This window comes from Diceros bicornis, chromosome 4 (assembly GCF_020826845.1).
Source record: "Diceros bicornis minor isolate mBicDic1 chromosome 4, mDicBic1.mat.cur, whole genome shotgun sequence".
NCBI lineage: Eukaryota > Metazoa > Chordata > Mammalia > Perissodactyla > Rhinocerotidae > Diceros > Diceros bicornis.
Window position 1 is genome coordinate 64,477,347 of NC_080743.1, and position 23,200 is coordinate 64,500,546.

The 23,200-nt window shown below is 45.6% G+C and overlaps 2 protein-coding genes across 2 annotated transcripts in view; one reads left to right on the forward strand and one right to left on the reverse strand.

The window, feature by feature from the left end:
• LOC131404636 (C-reactive protein-like) overlaps nt 1–13,645 on the reverse strand; it is a 44,656-nt gene extending 31,011 nt beyond the window's left edge. Inside the window, 2 exon segments of the mRNA XM_058539551.1 lie at nt 7,983–8,162; nt 13,235–13,645. The gene's annotated coding sequence lies outside the window, so the exon portion shown is untranslated.
• On the forward strand, nt 12,917–15,554 carry DUSP23 (dual specificity phosphatase 23). The gene is made up of 3 exons (XM_058539552.1): nt 12,917–12,958; nt 13,063–13,331; nt 14,221–15,554. The coding sequence occupies exons 2-3, from the start codon at nt 13,065–13,067 to the stop codon at nt 14,404–14,406; spliced, it is 453 nt and encodes a 150-aa protein (XP_058395535.1). The 5' UTR covers nt 12,917–12,958; nt 13,063–13,064; the 3' UTR covers nt 14,407–15,554.
• Nucleotides 15,555–23,200: the final 7,646 nt, after the last annotated feature.

Genomic DNA, 23,200 nt, shown 5'->3' on the forward strand with positions numbered 1-23,200 from the left:
AAAGTAAATGAAGGCTCCTAACCAAGTCCCAAATAGCTGGCCACCCCACCTCCCCCTGGGGGTTTTCAGTGGAGGACCTGTCAGCAAGACCAAAGTTTTCCTCAAGATGGTTTCCAAAAACTGTCTCTTAAAAACAATAGAGGGAAAGAAAGATAAAATGAAAGTTAATTCCCTCACGCTTTCATTCAACCAGCATTACTGAGCAGCAATGGATGCTACGCTTTGTACTTGAAAACATTTTCAAAATAGATTTTCCCAATCTCTCAGGGCCCAGAAACAAACAAACAAATGTCAATAATGCACCCAAGAAAAATCTACTTTTAAGTAGCATAATTTTCTAGTGAAACCACCAGAGAAAAATGGTTGCAAAATGTACCCCTTAAGTAGCTGAAAGAGTTGGCCAGCTATATATAATTAGATATAAGCCAATTAAAGTGAAAATACTATCTGCCAAAAATGATGATTTGGGATTTAGAAAAGTTGAATTCAAGCCACTCTGTTTTCCAGTAGATCGAGAAGCCATTTCTGGTTAGTAACAATAAAATTATATCACCAGCATAGAGAATAGTTATTTTTATACTTTTCATAATAGGGGTACATGCAGCTAGATCATGCCCAAATTGTTTCAAATCGTTAAGAAACAAATTAAAAAGAAGAGTTGGAGGAAGCAGAGGCAGAACACAGTCCTATTTTTAAAGACTGAAATTATCTGACCTGTTAGGAGACCATTCCCATGAACACTTGCCATGGTCTAAAGCTCAGGTTGAACATAAGCATTAGTTATCAGATCTTGCATCTCAGCTGTGCTGATTGTCTTCTATTTAGCCTTCCCCATCTCCTCTCCACACTTCTTGCCACTGTTCTGTGCCCCAGAAGGCTGACCTGTATGGGTTGCATCAACAGGCTTCCTTACCCTCTCACTTCTGGAGGGGTTCAGCCAATGGGAGGCACTAGCATGGGCACTAGAGGCACTAGAGTGGGAAGGTAGAAAGTTAGACAATCTGTCTCCCCAGCTTACTCCCTGCCAGGCCACCATGGGCTGGCTGCATTCTCTAAGCAAATGCTATATAGCTCATGTCAGGCAGCCGTCTTCACATAATTGCACTTTTCCAGTTCCAGTAACCTCTCACTTCCTTTGATCGTTCAGACCTGTGAATGACAATGGCTCCCAGGGTACTACACCAACCCTTGTAGGTTTCCTCAACCTTGCCTATACCTTTGTAATAGTTCCTTTTCTCAACCTCTCCTCAGTTATTCAGTTTTATGTGGGTTATCTGTTTCCTGACAAGCCCTGACTGATAAGTGTATCCATTACGAGTTTTTATACACAAAGACCAAAGCAAGATCAATTACATTTATAAGCAATCTTAAAGTTATTCCCGACAGATTTCTCCAACACATAACGGTGTAATATGATTAATGATGGAATATTATACCTAAATTCAACCTGTTCCTCATAGAAAATATTAGACAGAAAAAATCCAGAACTATAATTTATGAAAGACAAACCCAGCACAACATTCAAATGAAAAGTCCACCAAAATAATGGCTCTATGATTTAATAGAGCAATATTGTCCTTTAGAAAAGGCAGGAGAAGGAGGGCTTCAACCAGATAAAATTAGTAAAAGGAAATAAACTAGATCCCAATTAGAGCAGAAGTTGAGCAGTTCCGATGGTGAGAAGTCTTCAGGAGGCACTTTTTAACCAACAGTACTACATGAAGAAGTAAAACCAAAATCCAATCAACGAAGAGAATCGTTCTCCCAAAGATTGGTGCAACCCTTCTTGAGTCAAAGGCCCTGCAACTACCCTACCCACCACTACCTGGTGCAGTGAATGAACAAAATCCTCAAAGTCAAGCAGACTGCTTTCAAATCTCTCCAAGTCAAAATCATTTATAAAGTGGAGAAAGCAGTATCTCCAATGTAGGGTGGTTGTGAGGATTAAATATAAAAACACGTATAAAATACCTAGCACAGTGTCTGATGCATTCAAGTTGTTCAACAAATGGAAATTCAAAAATATAAAACCAACAAAAGGAAACCAAAGACTTCTACCCTAAAACCACCCTGGAAGTCAGCAAGTTGATCAAGAAAAAAAGATGGGAAGGCATAGGTTGATAAAGTGCCACCCCCCACCCCGGGGGGGGAAATGTTTCTATCATTTCTCCATTTCTATGTAGCAAACCACCCCAAAACTTAGTGACCTAATGATTTATTACTTGTCATGATTCTGTGAGTTAGCTGGGTCATTCTTCAGCCGGTCATGTCTTGGACCACTCATGCAGCTGCATTCATCCGGGGGGCTTTAGGGGACTGGACTCAACTGGCCTCTCCTGCCACATGGTATTTAATTCTGGGCTTCCTCAGCACATGGTGGTCTCAGGGTTCCAGGAGGACAAGCCTCAATGTGCAAGTGCTTATCAAACCTCTGCTTCCATCACATTTGCTTATGTCCTGTCGCCAAAGCAAGTCACATAGCTGAACCCAGTGTCAATGTGGTGGAGGAATATATAAGGATATATGTGGATATTGGTAGGCGTGATTCACTGGAGTGTGACTATAACAATCTACTACCGAAATGAGATGTAAGTTTTGTGTGTTTCTCTGTATCCTCATTCAAGTATATAGACCAATATCTTGTTCACCTAGGTATATTTGGTATATATCTGTTAATTGAATTGAAGAGGCACAGAGTTTTGGAAATGCAAGAACCAGAAAGGCTCAGACCACTATAGCCTTGGAGCTCCAAAATACTGTAAAACAAAGCTAACCATTTAAAAAAAACTGCTTTCCCACCATCTTTGCACATTCCTGTAAATCAAATATCTTTTGTGGTTGAAGGTGGTCTTTAGGATTTTACGAATTTCAAATAAATCACTCTAACTCACCAACCTTGTTTTTGTCATGGTATAAGCAATCCTAGAAATAAACTGTATATGAATTTTAAAATTTTTCTGATCCTAAATAACTGTTTGAATACCTGAATAATCATACACTGTATATTCCTCAGTATCTGCACACACACACAAAAGAATTGAATAGAATTACTGGCATTTCAAACCTGGGTATTCGAATTTTGCAAAGATCAGACGTGAGAGCTGATTTGCCTTTCTCATCTGAGGATATAGGTATGTTTAGTTTTTCACTAAAATAAAGAGATTTAGGAACATGTTTTAATGGCCTCAAAGGTTCTCTTCCCATCAAACATTTTCTCCAGAAGAGGTTGGGGTTTTTCATCGACAGTAGTGGGTAATGAGAAACACATTTTGAAACTGTCTCTTGATTAATGAGGTCCTGCCTTCGAGGATGGATAAGCCACAAAACTCTGCTAAAAGACACATGCGTCCCTTCCTACCAATCATGATTCTAAGGATCCAGATATTTTGCGCAATTTTACCCCATGAAGCAGAATATCCCTTCAAAGTGTGACAAGGGGATTCACCGAGAACTCAATTTGCATGTGGTGGTTTTCTGTTGTTTCCTTTTGTTTGTTTGCTTGCTTGTTATACAATTAACCCTTTGCCTAAGTTTCCAGTCCTAGCACTGCAAACGATGTTTCTACCCCAAATCTGGGGGACAACAGGAAGACTTCCTGAACCTATTCTTTGGGACCAGATGGGGTCACTAAAGCTTTCCAAGCTGAGGGCAGAGGGGAATGGATATCCCTGTTACTCTCTAATTAAAACACCTACTACCAATTAGTCCCGATAATTATGTAGAGCCAACTGTGAGGATGATGATAACAAAAGCCAGTGTTTATTGATCTCTCACTGTGACAAGCATTGTTCAAAGCACTTTACATGGATTAACTCTTTAATCCTCACAACCCCCCTATGAGGTAGGTGTTATGATTATCTCCACTTTATAGAGGACGGCACTGGAGTGTAAAGCAATTTATTCAGGGTTATATAGCTTTAAATAGCCGAGTCAGGCTTTGAACCCACCACCAGCTCTACTGCTTCAAAGACACTGGTCTCATGCAGAATTCAAAACTCTTTTCTGCATCTATGACCTTGGGATTGTACCTTCAGCAGCAAGTCACTGACATTTAGACACTTGTGATGCTAGTTGACCCATCTAACTTTCTGATGGTTTGCACAAACTGTTAACAGAAAGACAATTACAGAAGCCTCTGGACAGTCACATAAGGCCAGTGAATCTCAGCCTAGGTCCTTTTCTCTTAGACTGGGCAGCTACATTCTCCTGGAAACTGAATGTACTTGCTACGCAGTCCACTATCTCTGCAGAGATCCCATGGCCTCCAATCCTACAGAGCTGGAACTCTCATGTGCTGTGCACTCTCCTCAACCACCACCACTATATCCCCTCCCAACATCCAGTCAATCAAAAGGTGTTTCCTGAGGACCTACTATGTGCCAGGCCACATGGTAGGCACAGAAGATAGACCTGCATACTGGGAGCTTTCAGCCCCCACAGCCGTTACTCCCAGTTTGAGAAACATGATTAATTTGGGGAAATACCAACTTGGAATTAGAGAGGTTGTTTCACAAAGATTCAGACTAAACCACCTTTATGGTCCCTTCCAACCTCAGCCCCATCCTCTTGATTTCTCTCTAAGGCAAGCATTTACTAGTTTGATTTCAACACACACACTCGTACGTGTAATTACTATATAATGTCTGTTTACTTTTTTAAATGAAAATGAATTCAAATTAACCTTGTTTTGTGAATTTCAAGGCACCCCATGAGATAAATGAAGACACTCCAGGGTGTCATCAAACCAGTGCTGGGAATCCTTGCTCTAAAAAGTAGAGACGCGAGCTCATTAAACCATCAAGGAGCCAGAGGGGAGAAATGTATATAGATATACAGATAGAGACAGCACGTTAAAGAGAGAATTTTACATGTATATTATTCATTTGTATACATAAACACACACAAATACATATGAAAGGTGGTGCACTAAAATGTGGTTATCTTTAGGTGAATCGTCTGTTATAAACTTAGCACCAATGCTGCTCATTATTAAAGCCTCTGCACTACAGATGAGACACTGGGAACAACATTTCCAGAAGAAAGAAGAGGCCATTATTTTCCAGAGGTGGGCAAATGCCTAGACAAATGAGAGTTTGAAACAGCGTCCAGATGAATCTCTTGCGACTCCCCACATTAGTGCTGCAGATTGAGATAACTGGCGAGAATTTTCCAGAAGTTCTTGAGCTTGATAGTGGAGTGGCTTCCAGGCAAGGTCTTTGAGAGCCTCTCACTTTAACGTCACAGGCTAAGGTCGTCTGGGACCTTTGTTACCACAGCCTATCCAACAGGTATGTAAACCTCTAATTCCTTGTACTGCTTCCCTTCAGACTTGGAAAACAGAATGGCTTGTCTTTGAACACTAATTAATATAGATAGATAAGAGGTAATCATTTTTTTTCTTTTTCGTGTATATATATTTTAATGCTTTTACACTAAACATATATTATTTGTATAATAAAGCAATAAATACTTTAAAATATTTTTATATATACAGTATTATATAAAGTATTATATATAAAGTATTAAATATATAAAGTACTAAAGGTTTTGATAGAGATGCTACAGAAGCTCCAAAGAGAGACAAAAAATTGGAATTGTAAGGGCGCGGGGAAGTCTTCCTGGAGAGAGTGGTGTGTTCCAAACTAAATCATGCAGGAGGTGAGGAGTTGCTGCAGGCTAAAGGTAAGAAGGGGAAGGTAAAGGGAACAGCATGTGCAAAGGCACGTGAGAGATCACTGCTTCTTTGACGACCCACACATTGTTGGGTGTGACAAGGACATGGACTGTTGCAGAGGAATGAGGTAAGATGAGGCTGAAGAGAGAAGCAAGAGGTCTCATCCTGGAGAGCCTTTTACGTCAATCTATACATGTTGGGGAATGTTTCCTGAAGGCAATAAGCAGTTACTGAAGAGCTGGAAAAGTAATATCTGTGCTCTACGAAAGTCATCGTAGCTGGAGAGAGGGGAAATGTGGAAAGGCTGGAATCATGGAGGCCCGTCCAGAGAGCCATGGAGGTGATGAGTCCTGGGGAGATTCCAGAAGGATGGGATCTGGGTGGGAAGAAGGTCTGCAGGAGGTTGAGGGGATGTGACAGGAGATAGTCCATGGCTCCTTCCCTTTTCCCTCAAACTGCAGGGAGGCTGGAAGCACTTAAATTGAAGGATGATAAATCAGGTACTTTCTGCCATGCCTGGAATGTGCTTCAAAGGTGGAGCGAGTGGAAAGTGATGTTTCAAGAATTCCTCCAGAGAGGAAATCTGGGAACCAAGCCCTTCCTTGGAACAAAAACAGGTAAGTCACAACGTACATCTAAGTGTATTTATCTTGGACATCTTCCTAGCCTGTAGATAGAGCAATAGATTGTTCCAATCAGGGACTGTTGGGTGTTTCTAATAGACCTTGGGCTTTTACCCAGGCCAGTTAGGCTTCTTTGAGTCTTCTCCCTGTGCTGATTGGCTCCTCTGCCCACAGCCTTGCTCAGCTAAAGCTTCTTAGCTCCCGAGAAGAGACACCTAGAGATGCCCAAGGCACCACCTCTTGTGACCAGGCCATGTTTCAGGTGCTACCGGCGACTGTGAAGCAGAAGGGAAAACAGAGCTGCAGGACAAACTGGTCTTACAACAGGGCTTCTCAGGCATAGGTGTGCATATGAACCACCTGGGGATCCCACAGGCCTGGGGCAGGGGCTGAGTTTCCATATTTCTCACAAGTTCCCAGGTGATGCGATTCTGCTCAACTACGGATCACACTCTGAGAGGCACTGGTCTAAAGGTGGTTGGAGGAACAGCCAGGAGGTTGGGAAAGTGCCTGGAGGGAATCAGATAGTGACAATTGTTGAGTTCCATTAATTCATTGTATTTGTTTCATCTGTGCTGGAAAATGGACCCATGTGGTCTATAATTTTGGATATTAGAAGACTTAAAATGAAGGAGAAAGAGACAAGAAATAAGACAGCAGTTTAGAAACCTCAAAAGTCTAGTATTGCAACTAGCATATTAAAGATAAGAAAATAAAGTAAGTAAATAGGGCATCTATATTAGTTTTCTATTGCTATGTAACAAATTTCCATGAATTTGGTGGCTAAAAATATACCCATTTATTATCTCACAGTTTTGTAGGTCAGAAGTCCAATTATATATGGTTAGCTGGATCCTCTGCTCAGGGTCTCATCCGGCTGAAATTAAGATGCCAGCCAGGCTGTGACTCACACCTGAGGTTCAGGGTCCTCTTCCAAGCTCATTCAGATTGGCAGAATTCACTTCCTTTGAGTTATAGGACTGAAGTCCCTGCTTTCTTAGTCCCTGTCCGCTGGGGACCACTCTCAGCTCCCAGAGGCTGCTTGCCACATGGCCCCCTTTTGCCATGTAACATAACATAATCATGGGAGTGATGTCCTCCCATTAAAGGGTGTGGGTCATTTGGGGCCATCTTAGAATTCTGCCAACCACAACATCCTAGATATGTTTCCATATAAGTGTAATTTCTTTGTTTATTCTTATTGGGCTCTAAATCATCCTGTGATGATGGTGGTAGTAGCAGTAGCTTCCATCTTTTGAGCACCAATTATGTGCCAGCACTTTGCTACATACTTTAAATATTCCTAGTTTATTTAACCCTATCAATAATCCTTAATAATCTTTATCATTATAGACATCTATATTTTGTAGATGAGGAAACTGAGACTAGAAAGTTTAAGTAGATTGGTCTAGGTCACACAGTTTAGTGACCCAGTGACATCTGATAGAATGGATTGAGTGACCAACTGAGTGACCATTAGTTTCCTCACCTAGAAATGGAATGGTAAAACCAAGAGATCTCTATGGTTCCTTCAATTTTGACATTAATGCTGTGAAAACTTCAATGCAAAGATTTTCAGTAATTTCTTCCTTTCAGACCCAAGGCAAAGCAAAGGTTGTGGGAGCATGAACAGTAGAAGTGCGAGAATTCACCAAGACAGTTTTCATCACAAAGGTAGCTCTTACCTCATTGAGTGCTCCCTCTTCTCTGATTCTGCTCTCACCTGCCTTTATTGAATAGCTTTGCAAAAAACCAAAGCCTGGCCCGCAGTTCCTTCCCCATCTCCAGCTCCCATAACCATAGCTTCTGGTATAAGGCACCACCCCGCAATATCCCAACATGAAGTCTTGATGTGCTGGAATAGTCTAAAGGAAAAACATAATTTTAAGTGCCATGAAGGCAATAGAATTGTCAGAAGTACAAGAAATCAACTAGTAAATTGTGAGATTTCAGTCATGGCCTGTTCTGTAACAGTACACAAATCACAAATTTTTCAAGAAGACAAAAAAAGAGAAACAAGGAAAAGCTATCAGTGCCATCTTGTGGAAAGACCTATATTAAAACGTCCAAGGCAATGTGGCCACACCCCACGTCAGGTCAAAGCCTCTACACTCCACACTGATGTGCAGTCAATAGACAGCGGGATAACTTCACTATTTGTTTATAAGCAATGGTGCTGATTGGTAGAAGGACCATTCTGATTGCTTGCTTGCTTCCTATGCCATGGTCACTTATTAAATAATTTGTATATCATCCCTAGCTATACAAATACCACATAAAACCCCCATACCTCCAACACCATACATACACAAAATCCACACCCAAACTATTCTGCTTGGTTCCTCTACACAGCATGGTTCTCCAACTGTGGAAAATTTGCATTGACCTATCACAACACACCATCCCCAACAAACACACACACACTTAGACCACAAATGCTTATAGTATAAGTTTTTCTTTTAAAAATAATCTTGATTTCGTTTCACTTCCTGAGTTGATTAGAAATTATTTCTCTTATTTCCTTCTATCTGAATAGTCTCATCTATATTATTTACCTATTGCTGCATAAAAAAAATTACCCCAAAATTTGATGGCTTAAAATAATAAATATTTATTATCTCATAGTTTCTGTGGGTAAGGAATTCAAGAGAGGCCTAGGTTCATGGTTCTGGCTCAGGGAATCCATGACGTTATTGTCAAGATGTTGAGCAGGTCGTCTAAAGTCTTGATGGGGCTGGAGGATCCACTTCCAAAATAGCTACCTCTCTTACATGAGGTTGGTATGAAGCCTCCGTTCCTCACCACATGGATCTCTCCATAAAAGGCTACTTGAGTGTCCTCATATCATGGCAACTGGCTTCTCCCAAGAAGGAGCAAGGCAAAATGCACAAGGTCTTTTATGACTTAACCTAAGAATTCACACACTATCATTTCCACAATATCCTACTGGTTACAAAAACTGGCCCTCTCAATGCGGAGAAGGACTACACAAGGCATGAGATGACTGACTGGGGCCATCTTGAAGGTTGGCTACCATACCATCCCTTCTTAACTCCAATTTCCAGATCATCAGGTCCCAGGTGTGAAATGTGTTTAGACAAAGGAAGATGAGAATGTTTAAGACACTGAGAATTTTGACTTGTAGTTCAAGAGCAACAGGAACCCAAACCCAAGCAATCTTTTGCCTTGGTGGGGTACAGGGACCTACTTGGAGGAAGGAATTCTCCAACTCTGGCTTTGCCTCTAACTGCCACTGGCATCAAGCCAGTCAGGGAACTGGGGCCTCAATATGAAAGAGAACTAGGTCAAAATATTCTTATCGACTGGGGAAGTGAGACCTAGGATGCCCTAAAACTGCTCTGTTGAGCTTTACAATGAAAGTTACTTCCAGTATTTCACAATGAACAGAGAACAAAATGGAAGGACGATCCATCTTCATAAGACTTTTCTGGTGCTTCTAACCCAAGTTTATCTTTCCCCCACTGACTTATGTTGTGCTTGTTATTTTTACTGCACAATTAACTTTTTAATATATATCACCTGATTGTCTTTGATGAGTAATTTAGTACTTCAGTGTATGTTATGAGAACAATTACTTTTGACTCTAAATCCCCCCAAGTATGCTGTAAATTCCTTGAAGTCAGAGAAATTAAGTTTATTACTCATCCCACCATCAGTGTCAACAGATTGCTCTCTAGAAACATGTCCCCCTCAACACATTCACATATACACACTCACATAAACACACGATCATACACATGCACATGACAGGAGCAGACCTCTATAAACAACAAGGCGTATTTATCCCTTTACACAAAAATAGCAATTAGACTTAACCAGGATCATACTGACACAGTCATTCTTCCCTTAAAAGCGCAGACACGTGAAAAGCACACCTAAAGAAGGTGATACACAATACCCAACATGGTCCTCAAACTTGTTCAATTAAAAAGACACAAACATGCATTGTCACTTAGTCCTGTAGACTCACATACACTCCCAGAAATATATATTCACAGTCTTGCCTAGGCATTCTACTTATTTATTTTTTCATTCATTGGTTCATTTAACATTTTTGAGCATCATGTATCAGGTTCCATATTAGATGTGTGGAATTCAAAGAGAGAATGATGTCATCTTGGCTTCTACACAAACAGGTAACCCCAGTCCAATAAAATAACTGCCATACTGGGAGGATATATTTATATAAGGTGAGATAGAAGTAGAGAAAGAGACTAAATCTTCCTGAGGGTCAGATAACACTTTACAGAAGAGAAAGGAAAAGAAGATCAATATTGCTTATGGGGGGTGTGGGGGGGCATATGCAGGATACTGACATTGTTAAGTTGCAGGAGTCCTAGCTAGGAAACCATCAGAGAGAGTTTTTCCTTTCAGTTTGAGGCTCCCTGGGCCCAAGACAGAAAATTAAATAGCACCCTTGACAATGGGAGACAGTCAAGGCAGCGTCTGTCCACCTAGGGTCTGCAGAAGGGAGGGGCAGAGCAGTAGAGAAAGGGGAAGAATTCCTACAAAGGGAGCCAACTGGCCTTTCCAGAAGGTGGCCCTGGTCGGTTGATGGATGCACTTCTACCCCTGCAGAGACCCACACAAAGGGAAGAATCCCTGTTGGGGGGCTCAGAGAAGAAAAGAATCTCTGTCCCCCCCAGAAATATCTTCCCTCTGGAGAAAATGGGCTCTGGACTGGATCTCAAGGACGCAAGGAAGGGGGATAGGGTGGTAGAGGAAAATGTGGGAAGTTTTTCCCTGATGAGTGGAGGGAGCAAAGAAAGGAGAGCAGGGCAAAGGGACTAAGAAAAGTCAACCTGAAAGGAGCAAGTGCTGGAGTCTGGTCTCCAGAGGCAGGGCAGCCAGAAACCCTGGGGAGCAATGGGATTGAGAGAAGTTGGGTATGGTGAGGGCTGATTGTTGGCTGAGAGCATAGCAGGGAAGGAGGGAAAGGAATGAATTGGAATGGGCTAGAAAGGTTGCTAGGCAGTTGTTTGGGATATGGGAGTGCAAACAGGAAGGGCTTAATCAGGGCTGTGATTGCAGGAAGGGGAAGAAAGGGTAGATCTGGCAGCTCCTAGGACCTGGGGAGAGTACATGGAGGCCATGCTTAAGTGTTGTCTGGGTAAATGGTAAGTGCATTTCCACAGGTCAGAGCAGACACTGAACTTTGGGGGAAGGGAAATTCCCTTTCATTTTGCTGGAACCACAGCTTTAAATGGTCAAATGTGTGTGTCAGGGGCAGGTGGGGACAGAGGGAGGGAAGTACATCTTCATGGCTAAGCGTCCTGGGCTTGGAATCAGAAAGACTTTGGCTCAACAAGCCTAGCTCCTTACTAGTTGTGCGTCCTTGGCCAAGTTAACCAACTTCTCTAAGCCTCTGATTACTCATGCACAAAAGGGATACAAAAACACCTTCCACACGTGGTTCTTCCGGAAAGCACTTGGCATGGGGCCTGGTACATAAGCAAATTCAATAGAGGTTAACTATTTTCATAACTGTAATTAGTTTGCATCACTAGAAGCACATTGTTAAGATGAGGATACGGACTGCTCAGATCATAGCTAAGACATATAGATCTAGGTCCTCACTTTCTACCATAAACTCTAGACTCCTCAGGGGAGGGTGACTCACAGAGCCTGGAAATCGTCAAATATGAAGAGAGATTAAGAAATCCTGCAACTGTTTAACCCAGCTGACATTTGGGGACATGAGGATGGTTATGTGAAGAGTCAGTAAGCTTCTGTTTAACCTTAGGAAACAATGCTGTGTTGTTAAAGATTCTGGAGCCAGGCTGCTTGGTTTCAAATCCCCAGGCCATCAGTTATCTCAAGTTCCCGGACCTCTCCGGATCCTCAGTTTTCTCATTTGTAAAACAGGATTCATTAGGTTACCTACCTCACAAGATTATTGTAGCAATTAAATAACCTATACATACATATAAAGTAGATTAGGATCTGTCATATCTAGCAAATAGTAAATGCTCCATAAATGTTAACTCTTCTGTTGTTGGCTGTTATTATTATTATATTAAATTACTATCCCTGGTAAGATTTTAGGCACCAGATGGCAGCCCAGTATTTTTTAATAATTCCAACAATGGAAAAACGAGAAGAGTCCCCTGTGTAGTAGTGATTCCCCCTTACTGGACGAGTTCAAAAAGTCACTGATAATGACTAGTCAGTCATTGTAGAGGAGATTCTGCCTCCAAGGCGGAAGTAGACTTGCCATCTCTCAAACCCCTGGGCAACCACTGTGAAGAAAGTAAGAGAAGGCTAGGCCCTTGGGCGGCAGGGGCAGCTGGCCAGTGATGCAATAACTCCCACTGACCGCCAGGGAGCAGCAGAGTCCGACCCCGGGTTACTTCATTCACAGGACAATCCCTAATCCGTTCTAAATTTTCCTCCTTAGATGTTTGGGTTGCTCCACCAATCTCCGTGCGCACCGCTGCAGTCATCCAGCCCATTACTAGTTATCCAACCAATCAGTGACCGGCTCGGAGCCGGGGTCGGCGCTCTTCTCGGCGCTCAGAGCCCGAGTTGGGCGTTCTAGCTCCGCCCCCCCAGGCAGCTCTGCCAATCCCCCGCGGCGGAGCAGACGTCACTCGGGGCGGTGTCACGGAAACCACGTGGTCCCAGGAAGCGCCGGTGCTAGGTAAGTGGCGGGATACCAGGCCTGGGCCGGGCGAAGGGACGAGTGGGTGGAGCGGGCCGGCCGGCCTCGCACCGGGTGACCGGCTGTCCTATGCCCTCCCCCAGCCATGGGCGTGCAGCCCTCCAACTTCTCATGGGTGCTCCCGGGCCGACTTGCGGGGCTGGCGCTGCCCCGGCTACCCGCCCACTACCAATTCCTGCTGGACGTGGGCGTGCGACACCTGGTGTCCCTGACAGAGCGCGGGCCCCCGCACAGCGACAGCTGCCCCGGCCTCACTCTGCACCGGCTGCGCATCCCAGACTTCTGTCCGCCGGCCCCCGAGCAGATCGACCGCTTCGTGCAGATCGTGGACGAGGCCAACGGCCGGGGAGAGGTCAGCGGGCGGGGTCAGCGCAGGGAGGGAGGGACCTGGAAGGGGTCAGCGGGGACACGGGCGGAGCTGGGGAGGTCAGAGCCGGGAATAATTTAGCTGGGCTGTGGAAGAGAGATCGCGAGGAGACGGTAGGGTCAGGACGTAAAGCCAAGGGGAGGGGGCGGGGCGGTAAGTGGGTGGAGTAACGAAAGGGCCCAGCAGTCTGGATTGGGCTTGAGGAGAGGCAACGATGAGTTGAGAAGGAGAAAGGGTGGACAGACTTGGGAGAAGCGGGGCTTGAAGTCAGACAGAGGCTGTTGAGCAGTCTCCAGAGCAATGCTCTGTACCAGTATAGTGGAACCACATATGTAATTTTAAAGTTTCTAGCAGCGACATTTTAAAAAGGTAAAAAAAAAGAAGCAAGAGAAATTCCTTTTGATTAAATATAGTTTAACCCAGTAAGTCAAAAATATTATCATTTCAACATATAATCAATTATTTATAAAATAAATTCTTAATGAGATATTTTTATTCTTTTTTGTGCTACATCTTCAAAACCTGGTTGCATTTTACATCACATCTCAATTTGGACGAGCAGCGTTTCAGGTACTCGGTAGCCACAGGTGGCCAGTGGCTTCTGCCCTGGGCAGTGCAGGTAGAGGGTTGTGAGGAGGCAGGGCAGGAGCCCAGCACTTGAACCAGCCACCTCAGGTGATTGGTGACCTCCAAGCCACACAGGGACAGCCCTCCCTGACTTGGATGTCACTTCTTGCCCCTGACGACCAGACCTGTGCAGATCATGGGCCGGGCCCAGAAGAAACAGCTGTAGGGAGAAGGAGACCAGCCCAAGTGAGGGCAGCAGAGTGTTGGGAGGGCATCAGGCTCCACCCCATCAAGCTCCCCTTCACAGGCCGTGGGAGTGCACTGTACCCTGGGCTTTGGCCGCACGGGCACCATGCTGGCCTGTTACCTGGTGAAGGAGCGGGGCCTGGCTGCAGGAGACGCCATCGCTGAAATCCGGCGCCTTCGACCCGGCTCCATCGAGACCTATGAGCAGGAGAAAGCAGTCTTCCAGTTCTACCAGCGAACTAAATAAGGGGCAGCGCCCTCTGCCGGGCTCCCACTGCCCTGACCTGTGTGTTAGATGGGGCCAGAGATGCAGAAGTGGACTGCAAGTGCTAAACCCTCCAGCTGCCAGCTGGCTCGAGAGATTGAAGTAGCACTCCCGTGCAGGCAGGTCCTAATTGAAGGGAGCCCCATTGATGTGGGGGGGTCCCTCTGCTACTTCCTTCAATAAATAACTTGTAAAAACAAGCTCACATTGCATAGCACTTTACAGTTTATAAGACACTCCCACACATCAACTTATTTGAGCCTCATAATAGCCGTATGATGTAGGAAAGGCAGGTGGGCCATCCCTGTTTGGATGAGGTGGCTAGGGCTCAGAGAGGCCCAAGGTCACACTTCTAGACAGTGGAAGGATGGGCCAGGACTACAACACACATCTTGAAGATGCTGAAACTGTATGTATCTGTTCCCTGATGACATTTGATGTCTTCTGGGGAGCTGGTCAATGAAGAGGACACAAAGCCCCAGCAGCCCAGGGTCTCTGACACTCACAGGGCCCCTGTGGACACAGCCCTTCCATCTAGGCCCACATGCCGCACATGTATCATCCCCTTAGCCCCCAGGACAGAGAAGGCCTGGATGTTGTGCTCACAGGTAACCACCATCTCCGTCTCCCAAGGGCTGGGCACCTCTCACCAGCCTCTGGCTGCTCGGCTCACCGTGACCTCCAGCCCAGTATGTTGCTCCACACCGCACACTAAGGAATGCTGGAACTGAGCCGGTCTGGGCGGTTAAGCAGAGAGGATATTTGATGATTAAATGAAGAGATTCAGGGCTACAAATCTTGGCCATGTTTCTCTGATGTTATCTTCACCCCATAGGATCCCGTCCTACCAGCACCACCACCACACTTTTGGCTTTGAGAGATAGAATGAATGGGATAGACCAGCCAAACGGGCTCCTGTGGTATAACTTGTGCCTAAATTCCTGTCCTCTCTTCTGCTATGGCAGGCCAGGCTGGATAAGGTTGGAATTTGTCATGAAATATGTCCTGAGTGCCTGTGTGTACCAGGCTTTGTTAGATGTGGAGGCTACCCAGCTGAATGTGACATGATTCATAGCCTCCTGGAGGAGATGGGCACTGACAGGGTCCCACCACATATAATGGGTCTATGACAGACATGCAGACGTTCCAGATGCACTGGAGACGGGGGGGGAGGCAAGGGTTCCCCTGTAGACCCCACCCTTTGTAGCCTAGACCACAGCCAGGACTAAGCTACCTGCTCCTCACTACATCTTTCTCCCTTCCACTACTGCCCACCCAATTTAATCCTCCTCCAACTCTTATACAAAAAGGTACATTAGCTGGAGTCTTGCCAATCTAGGAGCAAGAGGAAGGCTGTAAAATGCCCTCCCCACCTCACCCTTTTTTCCTGTGTGTCAAATCTGAGTAATCAGTTCCTTCATTCTATTCCCTTGGTCCTCAGCCAGGCTACCCAGGTGAGGCCATCTCCCAAAGAGAAGAACCCACAATTCCAGGCATTCAGGCTGCAACAGGGAAATGAGAAATAGCATAAAGAGAGGATGCACTGAAACCCCTACCCTGCTCTCATCAAAATTTCCTCCACCCTGCCCACCCCCACCTTCTCCTCCCCCAACAGCATTCTGTTGTTTTTGTTTTGTTGTTGAGGAAGATTGTCCCTGAGCTTGATGAGTGGTGTATAGGTCTGTTCCCGGGATCCAAACCCTTGAACCCCAGGCCGCTGAAGCAGAGCATGCAAACTTAACCACTACACCACCGGGCCAGCGCCCTCATTCTGTTTCTTGATGCAAACCAGAGCATCTTCCAAAGGGGTGTATAAGTGTGAGTGTGTGTGTGTGTGTGTGTGTGTGCACGTAAGGCAGTGCAGCGGGAAGGACATGAATGGCCCACTTCCTGGACCCCTTCCCTCTGCTTATGAAGATGGGGAGAGAGAGGTGAGAGGCTTGAAGCTGCACCCCAGAGTCCATGTCTCTACTCGGATCCTGACCTGCTAGGATCATACAACCAGTCCTCACACTTTCGGCCTCTGTTCCTACCTCACTCCATCCTCCTCACATCCTCTGCACTGCAGGAGAAGAATCTGCCCTTCCCTTCCTCCCAAGCCTCCTTTGAAGGAGACAGAAAATTTTTCTAACCCCATTAAGGCCCTGTGTGCAGCCTCCATCCCCATAATTTAAGAAGCAGGTCTCCTCTGCCTCAAGAGTTCCTTAGGGAAATAAACATGTAATTATGTGCTTAAGGAAATTGGTTTTTAAATAAGTAAGAGTTGACTTGAAATGAAAAACTCTGCCCTCATCCTTCCATCTACCTTGGGAGGTTAGCCTGAGGCTCCCTTTAGGCTCATTGCCACCCCTAAATTTTTTTCTCACCACCCCCTCTTCTGTATATGGCCACCAATGAGGCATAACAGACTAGCCATGACACTTCCCCCATTCTACCCTACACTGAGATGATAGGTGTGAGGAACAAGCCATTTCCATCGATGGAAGAACCTCACGTTGCATCAGACCAGGGTTTCTCAACCTTGCACCACTGACACTTGGGGCTGGGTAAGTCTTTGTTGTGGGGGCCGCCGTGTGTGCTGAGGATGTTTAGCAGCGTCCCTGACCTCTACCCACTAGATGCCAGTAGCATGCCTCCGCCAAAAAAAAAAAAAATGTGACAATCAAAATTGTCTCCAGACATTGCCAAATGTCCCCTGGGGGCCCCAGTTGAGAACTACTGCATCAGACCAGCAAGCACCAGATGCAGTGATTGGCTTTCATTTCCTATGGGAGGAGAAGTGGGAACATACTTGGGAATTCCTCCTGGGGATGCACACATCTTGGTGGGGAAGAAAGGACCAACTCAAACACTTACCATTTTGAGCAATGTCTGGCACCCACCTCCAAGTCCTCCTCTTTTCCCAGGCCGGGTTTCCAAGATGGCGATAGGCACCATTAACTTTCTACATTTAGGAGGGTTTATTCTCAATGAGTTGCTGGTGGGCATAGCTGCAGGAGTATCGACTTTTACCCCCATGTTTTTAATCTTCCATGTATGTTTATTCTCTGGAATGTTCAGAGTTCAAGTTCTCTGCGAATGGAGGGTTTTCTATGTGCAAGATATCCCTCCCTATCATATGGGTTCTGCACCCATCATGTCTTGGGTTCTTCTCCCAGAAAATTGTTCAGAAGCAACTGGAGTCAGGACAAGAGGAGCGCCAACCATGCCTTCTTTGAGACCGTTCCTCCCTGGCCTGGTTCTACCACCTCCACTTTACCTGCAGCATGCCCAGACTGGGGGCCTTTTGCTCTCTGGGCTCTGGGTTCCATGACTTCCTCCCAGGCCATGTGTCCCAGCACAGTTTCTTGCTGCAGAGAGGACTAGAGTAGGAAACAGTGTGTATCTGCGACTGCCCCACACTTAGAGCCATTCATAACATGTCGGGACCCCGTCCAATAGGGTAGCTCATCACTGATTGTCCCCTGGCTAAGAAGGTCTGCTCCTCATGGCCACCCTCTCCACCTGTCCCCCATGAACCCCCAGATTAGGTCTTCCCAGGGCAGTGATGAACATGTCACCGTAAACCGTTTCTCAGAAGGAACCGCACTCATTTGCCAAGGCTTCTGCTGTCTGTATCTTGCTATTCTTTCTAAGAAGGAAAATAATGTGATCTCACAGGATTGCTTTGTCACAAAACAATATCAATTACTACTTATGCATGTGACACTTTGTAGTTGCTGTACTTTGCTTACTTATACAAATTGTCATATTTATGAAGCACATACCATAGAGCAGGTGTTTTACATACATTGCATTATATCATTTTATCCTTACAACCACTCTGCAAATAGGGTATTTTTCCCTTTTTATAGTTGAGGGAACTGAGGTTTAGAGACAAATAACTTGCCCAACGCCTCACACTTGCCGTGAAGGAGCTGGGCTCTAACCCAAGTGGTGACTCCAGACCCAGGCTCCTTTGACCAGACATCCCGCCTGCCAAGCCTTCCTCCTGGTTCCAGCTACACGGAGGAGTCTGTCTCCATGATCAGAGCTTGGCCTCGAGGGCCATCATCAGCACGGCATCCGACGTCCACTCTGTTCATCCTCTTAGGAGGCCAGAGAAAAACCTGCACCTGACACTGAAGCCAACAGCACCTGAGTTACAGGCTGCTCTTTAAAATGCAGCCCGAGCATTAAGGCCAAAATAATGAAGCCGATTCATCAGGGCACTTCTGTCACATCACTGTTATCTAATTCAGAGTGTGCGATGTCCTCACCCAGAATGATAGTCTCGAGGCACATGTGATTGGCATGAGCCCTTGAAAATGTCTTTTTATGTCTGATGATTTATTAAAAACCCTCATATGCTCTCTGGTTTTACTGTTGTTATTTAAGCCCTTAATGCATGCCAGGCACTATGCCAAGTGCTTTATAGACGTTATCTCATATAGTCTTCAAAACGACCCTAGGAACAAGGTCTTATTCTAATGACCAGTGTGCAGATGAGTAAACTGAGGCCCAGAGAGTTCAAGTGGCATGCCCAAAGTCACATAGCTAGCCCAGGTTTCAAACCTGGGTTTGTCTAACCATAAACTGCCTTTCCTCTTGGGAGCAGAGAGAAGAGACCTCATTGTAATGAGAAAATATATGACAGCATCTTATGTTCCCTAGAATCAAGGCACTTGGATGCACGGGGCCATCGGGGCACCCTGTGACCACACGGCTCCCCCACACTGCTGGCCCAGGCTTCGGCAGCGCTGCTCTGACCTGGGAGTGCTGAGCTGCCAGCACAGGCACGGCCCCTAACAGGCTTCTGCCTCAGCCTCCTGCACCGTCAAAAATACAGTCCCTTGTTGATATAGAAATGAGTTACATAAGCACTTCTTCCATTACTTTTAAAATTTTCTCCAGCCATTATGAATTCAAGGCATGCTCTTAGAAGGCGGCATGCTTGTCCAAGCAAGCAGAAATTTGAGAAACACGTTGGTGCACGTCCATGCCTGAAGTTGATGACTTATTTGCAACCTTGATAACTGAATCCCTTGTGCCAATAAATTGCTTCAATTGCTTCAAGCACTCTCTCACCCTATTTTTCCCTTGACTTATTCTGTCGCCATGGATATGTGATCATGAAACAAATTGGTGATGTCACCTCTGAATTTTCAATATGTAGGATTCAGTATGGCCAACAGTGCTGGAATTTTTTGCCCCCTAGTTTTTATAATAAACACACCACTGTTTCTTCTTTACCAATATGTATTGAGTAGCAACTCTGCTCCAAGCCCAAGGTGGGCCATATGGGAAATAATTGGTGTAGACGTCCCATAGCGGACACTGCTCACCTCCTTCAGTAGGTTTTATGTGCCCTTGGGCTCCCCCAACCCCACCTCCAAGCAAGTTCACTCCAAGCAAGTTTGCATGTTTTCTACAGGTAACTTGTGTAAGACCTAGTCAGGGCTGGGTGCAGCCTAGTGCTGGGGAATAGAATTAAAGTAACCACATTGGGGTCAACCCCACAGGCAAAACTATGCCATTCTTGATCCTGACCTGTAAGGCCCTGAGGAATCCAGTCCCTTCCTCCATCTCCTCCTTCACCCTATCCTCTCACCTCTCCCATAGCCCTTGTTCTCTCTGCTATCTGTGTTGGGGGTCCCCAACACCACCCTCAGGTTTGATAATTTGCTAGAGGGACTCACAGAAAAGCTGTTATCCTATCGATTATGGTTTATTATAGCGAAAGGATACAAATTAAAATCAGCAAAGGAGAAAGGCACATAGGGCAGAGTCCAGGAGAAGCCAGGTGCAAGCTTCCAGTTGTACTCTCCCAGTGGAGTCACATGGACACTGCTTAATTCTCCCAGCAGCAACATGTGACAACACATCAGAAATATTGTCAACCAGGGAAGTTCACCCGAGCCTTGGTGTCCAGGGTTTTTGTTGGGGGCCAGTCACATAGGCATGCAGCACCCACATGACTGACCTTAGCTCCTCAGTCTGCAGCCCCACTGAGGTCAGGCTGATACAGCATGGCCCAAAGCAGCCTTGGCATATAAAAACAGGCTTTCACCACAATCACATTGTTAGCATAGACTTGCTGGCCTGGCCCAAGGTCTCAGATATACAGAGACACTCTTACCAGGTAGGATATTCCAAGAGCTCAGAGGTCATCTCCAGGAGCTAGTCAAGGGGCAGTCCTGAAGGCCTTGGAATGTGTAAGGTTTGGGCAACCCAGGCCTGCTGAGTTAACCCTTTCCTGCAAACGACCAGGTGCTTTGTGATCTCCCCACATGACAGTCTGGGCACATGCTGTTCCCTTTGCCTGGGATGATTCATTCTCAACTCTTTGCCTGGCTCCCAACTGCTGCTCCCCCTATTGGTGTCAGTTTAACATCATTTCCCTGGGAAAGGTTTCCAATCACCCCCAAATATATGCACACATATTCCCAAAGCATCTTCCCTTCTTCTTCCTGGCCCTTTGCTCACCTATAATGATTCATTTAGTTGTTCAATGTCTCTCTCTTCTACTAGAGTCTAAGGACCGTGCCCATACTAGTAGCACCCTGCACAACGCCTGGCACATGGATGCTCGATGAATGTGGCAACTAACTGACATGCTGTCACCTATCTGGGTATCTGCACATAGATGCAGAAATGGGAAAAAAAGAATAAATCCAGGGGATGTATAATCTAGTGGAGGATACATGACCTGTGCACATCCCTAAGTGTACAGGCAAAAATGGAGACGCACAGTTGGAAAAGATGCAATGCATAAATACTTAAGCAATGCTGGAGTGATTAAAGAGATAAGAGAGTGTGTCTGGTAAAATTCCAAAAGTTGAACTTTCAGTGAGATGTGGAGGGCGTGGTTGGATAGCCTAAAGGGATATACAAATGTTGGATGTTACTAAAAATACTAACGTTGTGTGTCAGGTGCAGAGTCCACACAGGGAGGCTTAGAGAGAGAGGTGGGCAAGATGAATGGGTGGCAGTGAGGGGGAGGGAAAGATATAGGGAGTTGATTGGGGATGAGATAAAAGCCTCATCCAGCGGGTAGCAGAAAACACATGGTTAGATGAAGATGGTAAAAAGGCAGCAGAAACTCATGCCAAAGGGTTAGGATCATATCTGATCAATAATGTGGAGTCGCCACAGGCTTCTGAGCAGAGGACGTGTCACTAGGCTCCATTTTTCTTAAGTTACACTCCAACAGAATGGCCCCACTACTTAACAGTAATATGGTGCTGTATGATTTAACACTGCCGAAGAGAGACAAGGTCTCACCGCGGCTGATTTTTAAGACTTCTCAGAAGATAAGAGTTAAGTAAGAACCTACTTTCCCCGCTTGCTGGAAGTTAACGACTTGAATGCTTTGCAAAAGAAAGTAAAGGGTTGTTAAGTCAGAGTGCTCACCCTCTGGGCTTGCAGGTTATGACTTTTTAATGCTTTTCAAATGGGAAAGGATCTCCAGTGTCATCCGGACGTGCTAGAAATGTATGTCTTTCAGACGGCAGCTGGCACTGGCTCCTACACATCCACTGCTCGGACTGCATCATTGGCGTCACATGTTACATCTGGGGCTGTTGCCATATCCCAGTTGACCCTATTCAACGGCCCACAGGGCCAGTGATCCCTGGCACTGCATTCAGTCCAGCACCCTGGTATTTCTCCCTATTGTCCCAAAGCCAAGCCAATTTCTCCCTAATGAACTGTGAGTTCAACCTTTCTACCTCAGTTGCACCCCCACTCCCTACCCCTCTCTCCCACTGTGTCTGTCCTCTTCCATTCAAACTTGTCTTCTTCTCTGCACATAGTGGTCGATTTGTCAAGTACAGAGGAGCCAAACAGACCAAACGGCATGTTTTCCTGTAAGTGGAGGGCATGGTGTGTGCCAAGGAGGGGCAGTGCCAGGGAATCCAATGACAGCTCCCACCACAGGAACACGCAGCGTCTTCAGAGGAGTCGAGGCAGCTGCAAACGCCAGAGCACCCTGAGCCCCGGGCCTCTGCCAGCTGGCACTATCCAGCTGGAGACCTAGAGAATAACAGACCAGCATGGGGGCCCAGAGAGTCTTATCCTGCCCCTCACAGGAGCCTTCAGAGCTCAAGGTGGGACTGGGCAGGAAGGGCGACACTGGGTCTCCGCTCTTTGCTCTTCAGTCCTGAGGTCCTGGGTCTTGCCTGGCACATGTGCTCAAAACCTACCAGGGAGAGAAGGAGGCTGGGAATGCATGGAGAGCTCCAGGCCCATGCAGGAGTCAGGCTGCACCCTTGAGGGCTTGAGAGCCACCCTCAACCCACCCCACCCCGCTTCTGCTCATTTGATACCCCAGAAGCTACAAAGGAAGTCAATGGCAGGGGAAAGTCAGAGAGGAATTAGGGAAATGCAAATTAAAACAATAATAAGAATAAGATAAGACTTACATCAGGTTGGACACACACACCAAATCTCAAAATACTAAAGATGGCAGGGCTAAGGAGAAACAGGAACTTGCGCATTGCTGGGGGACGTGTAAATCAGTACAGCAGTGCTGGGGAGTAATGTGGTGAGTACTCCCGCAAAATCCTCTTTGTGCATATTCTGGACAAATTCTGCATGTGAGCAACCTACAAACATGTATGAGGCTGTTCATTTCTTCACTAACCCAGTACAAGTTTATAAAGCATCTACTGTGTACCAGGCACACTTCTAGGGACTCAAAACTGACCATGAACAAGACACAAAAATCTCTACCCTCGTGGAGTGTATGTGCAGGATTGTTTAAATAGCCGAAAACTGAAAACAATTTAAAAATATA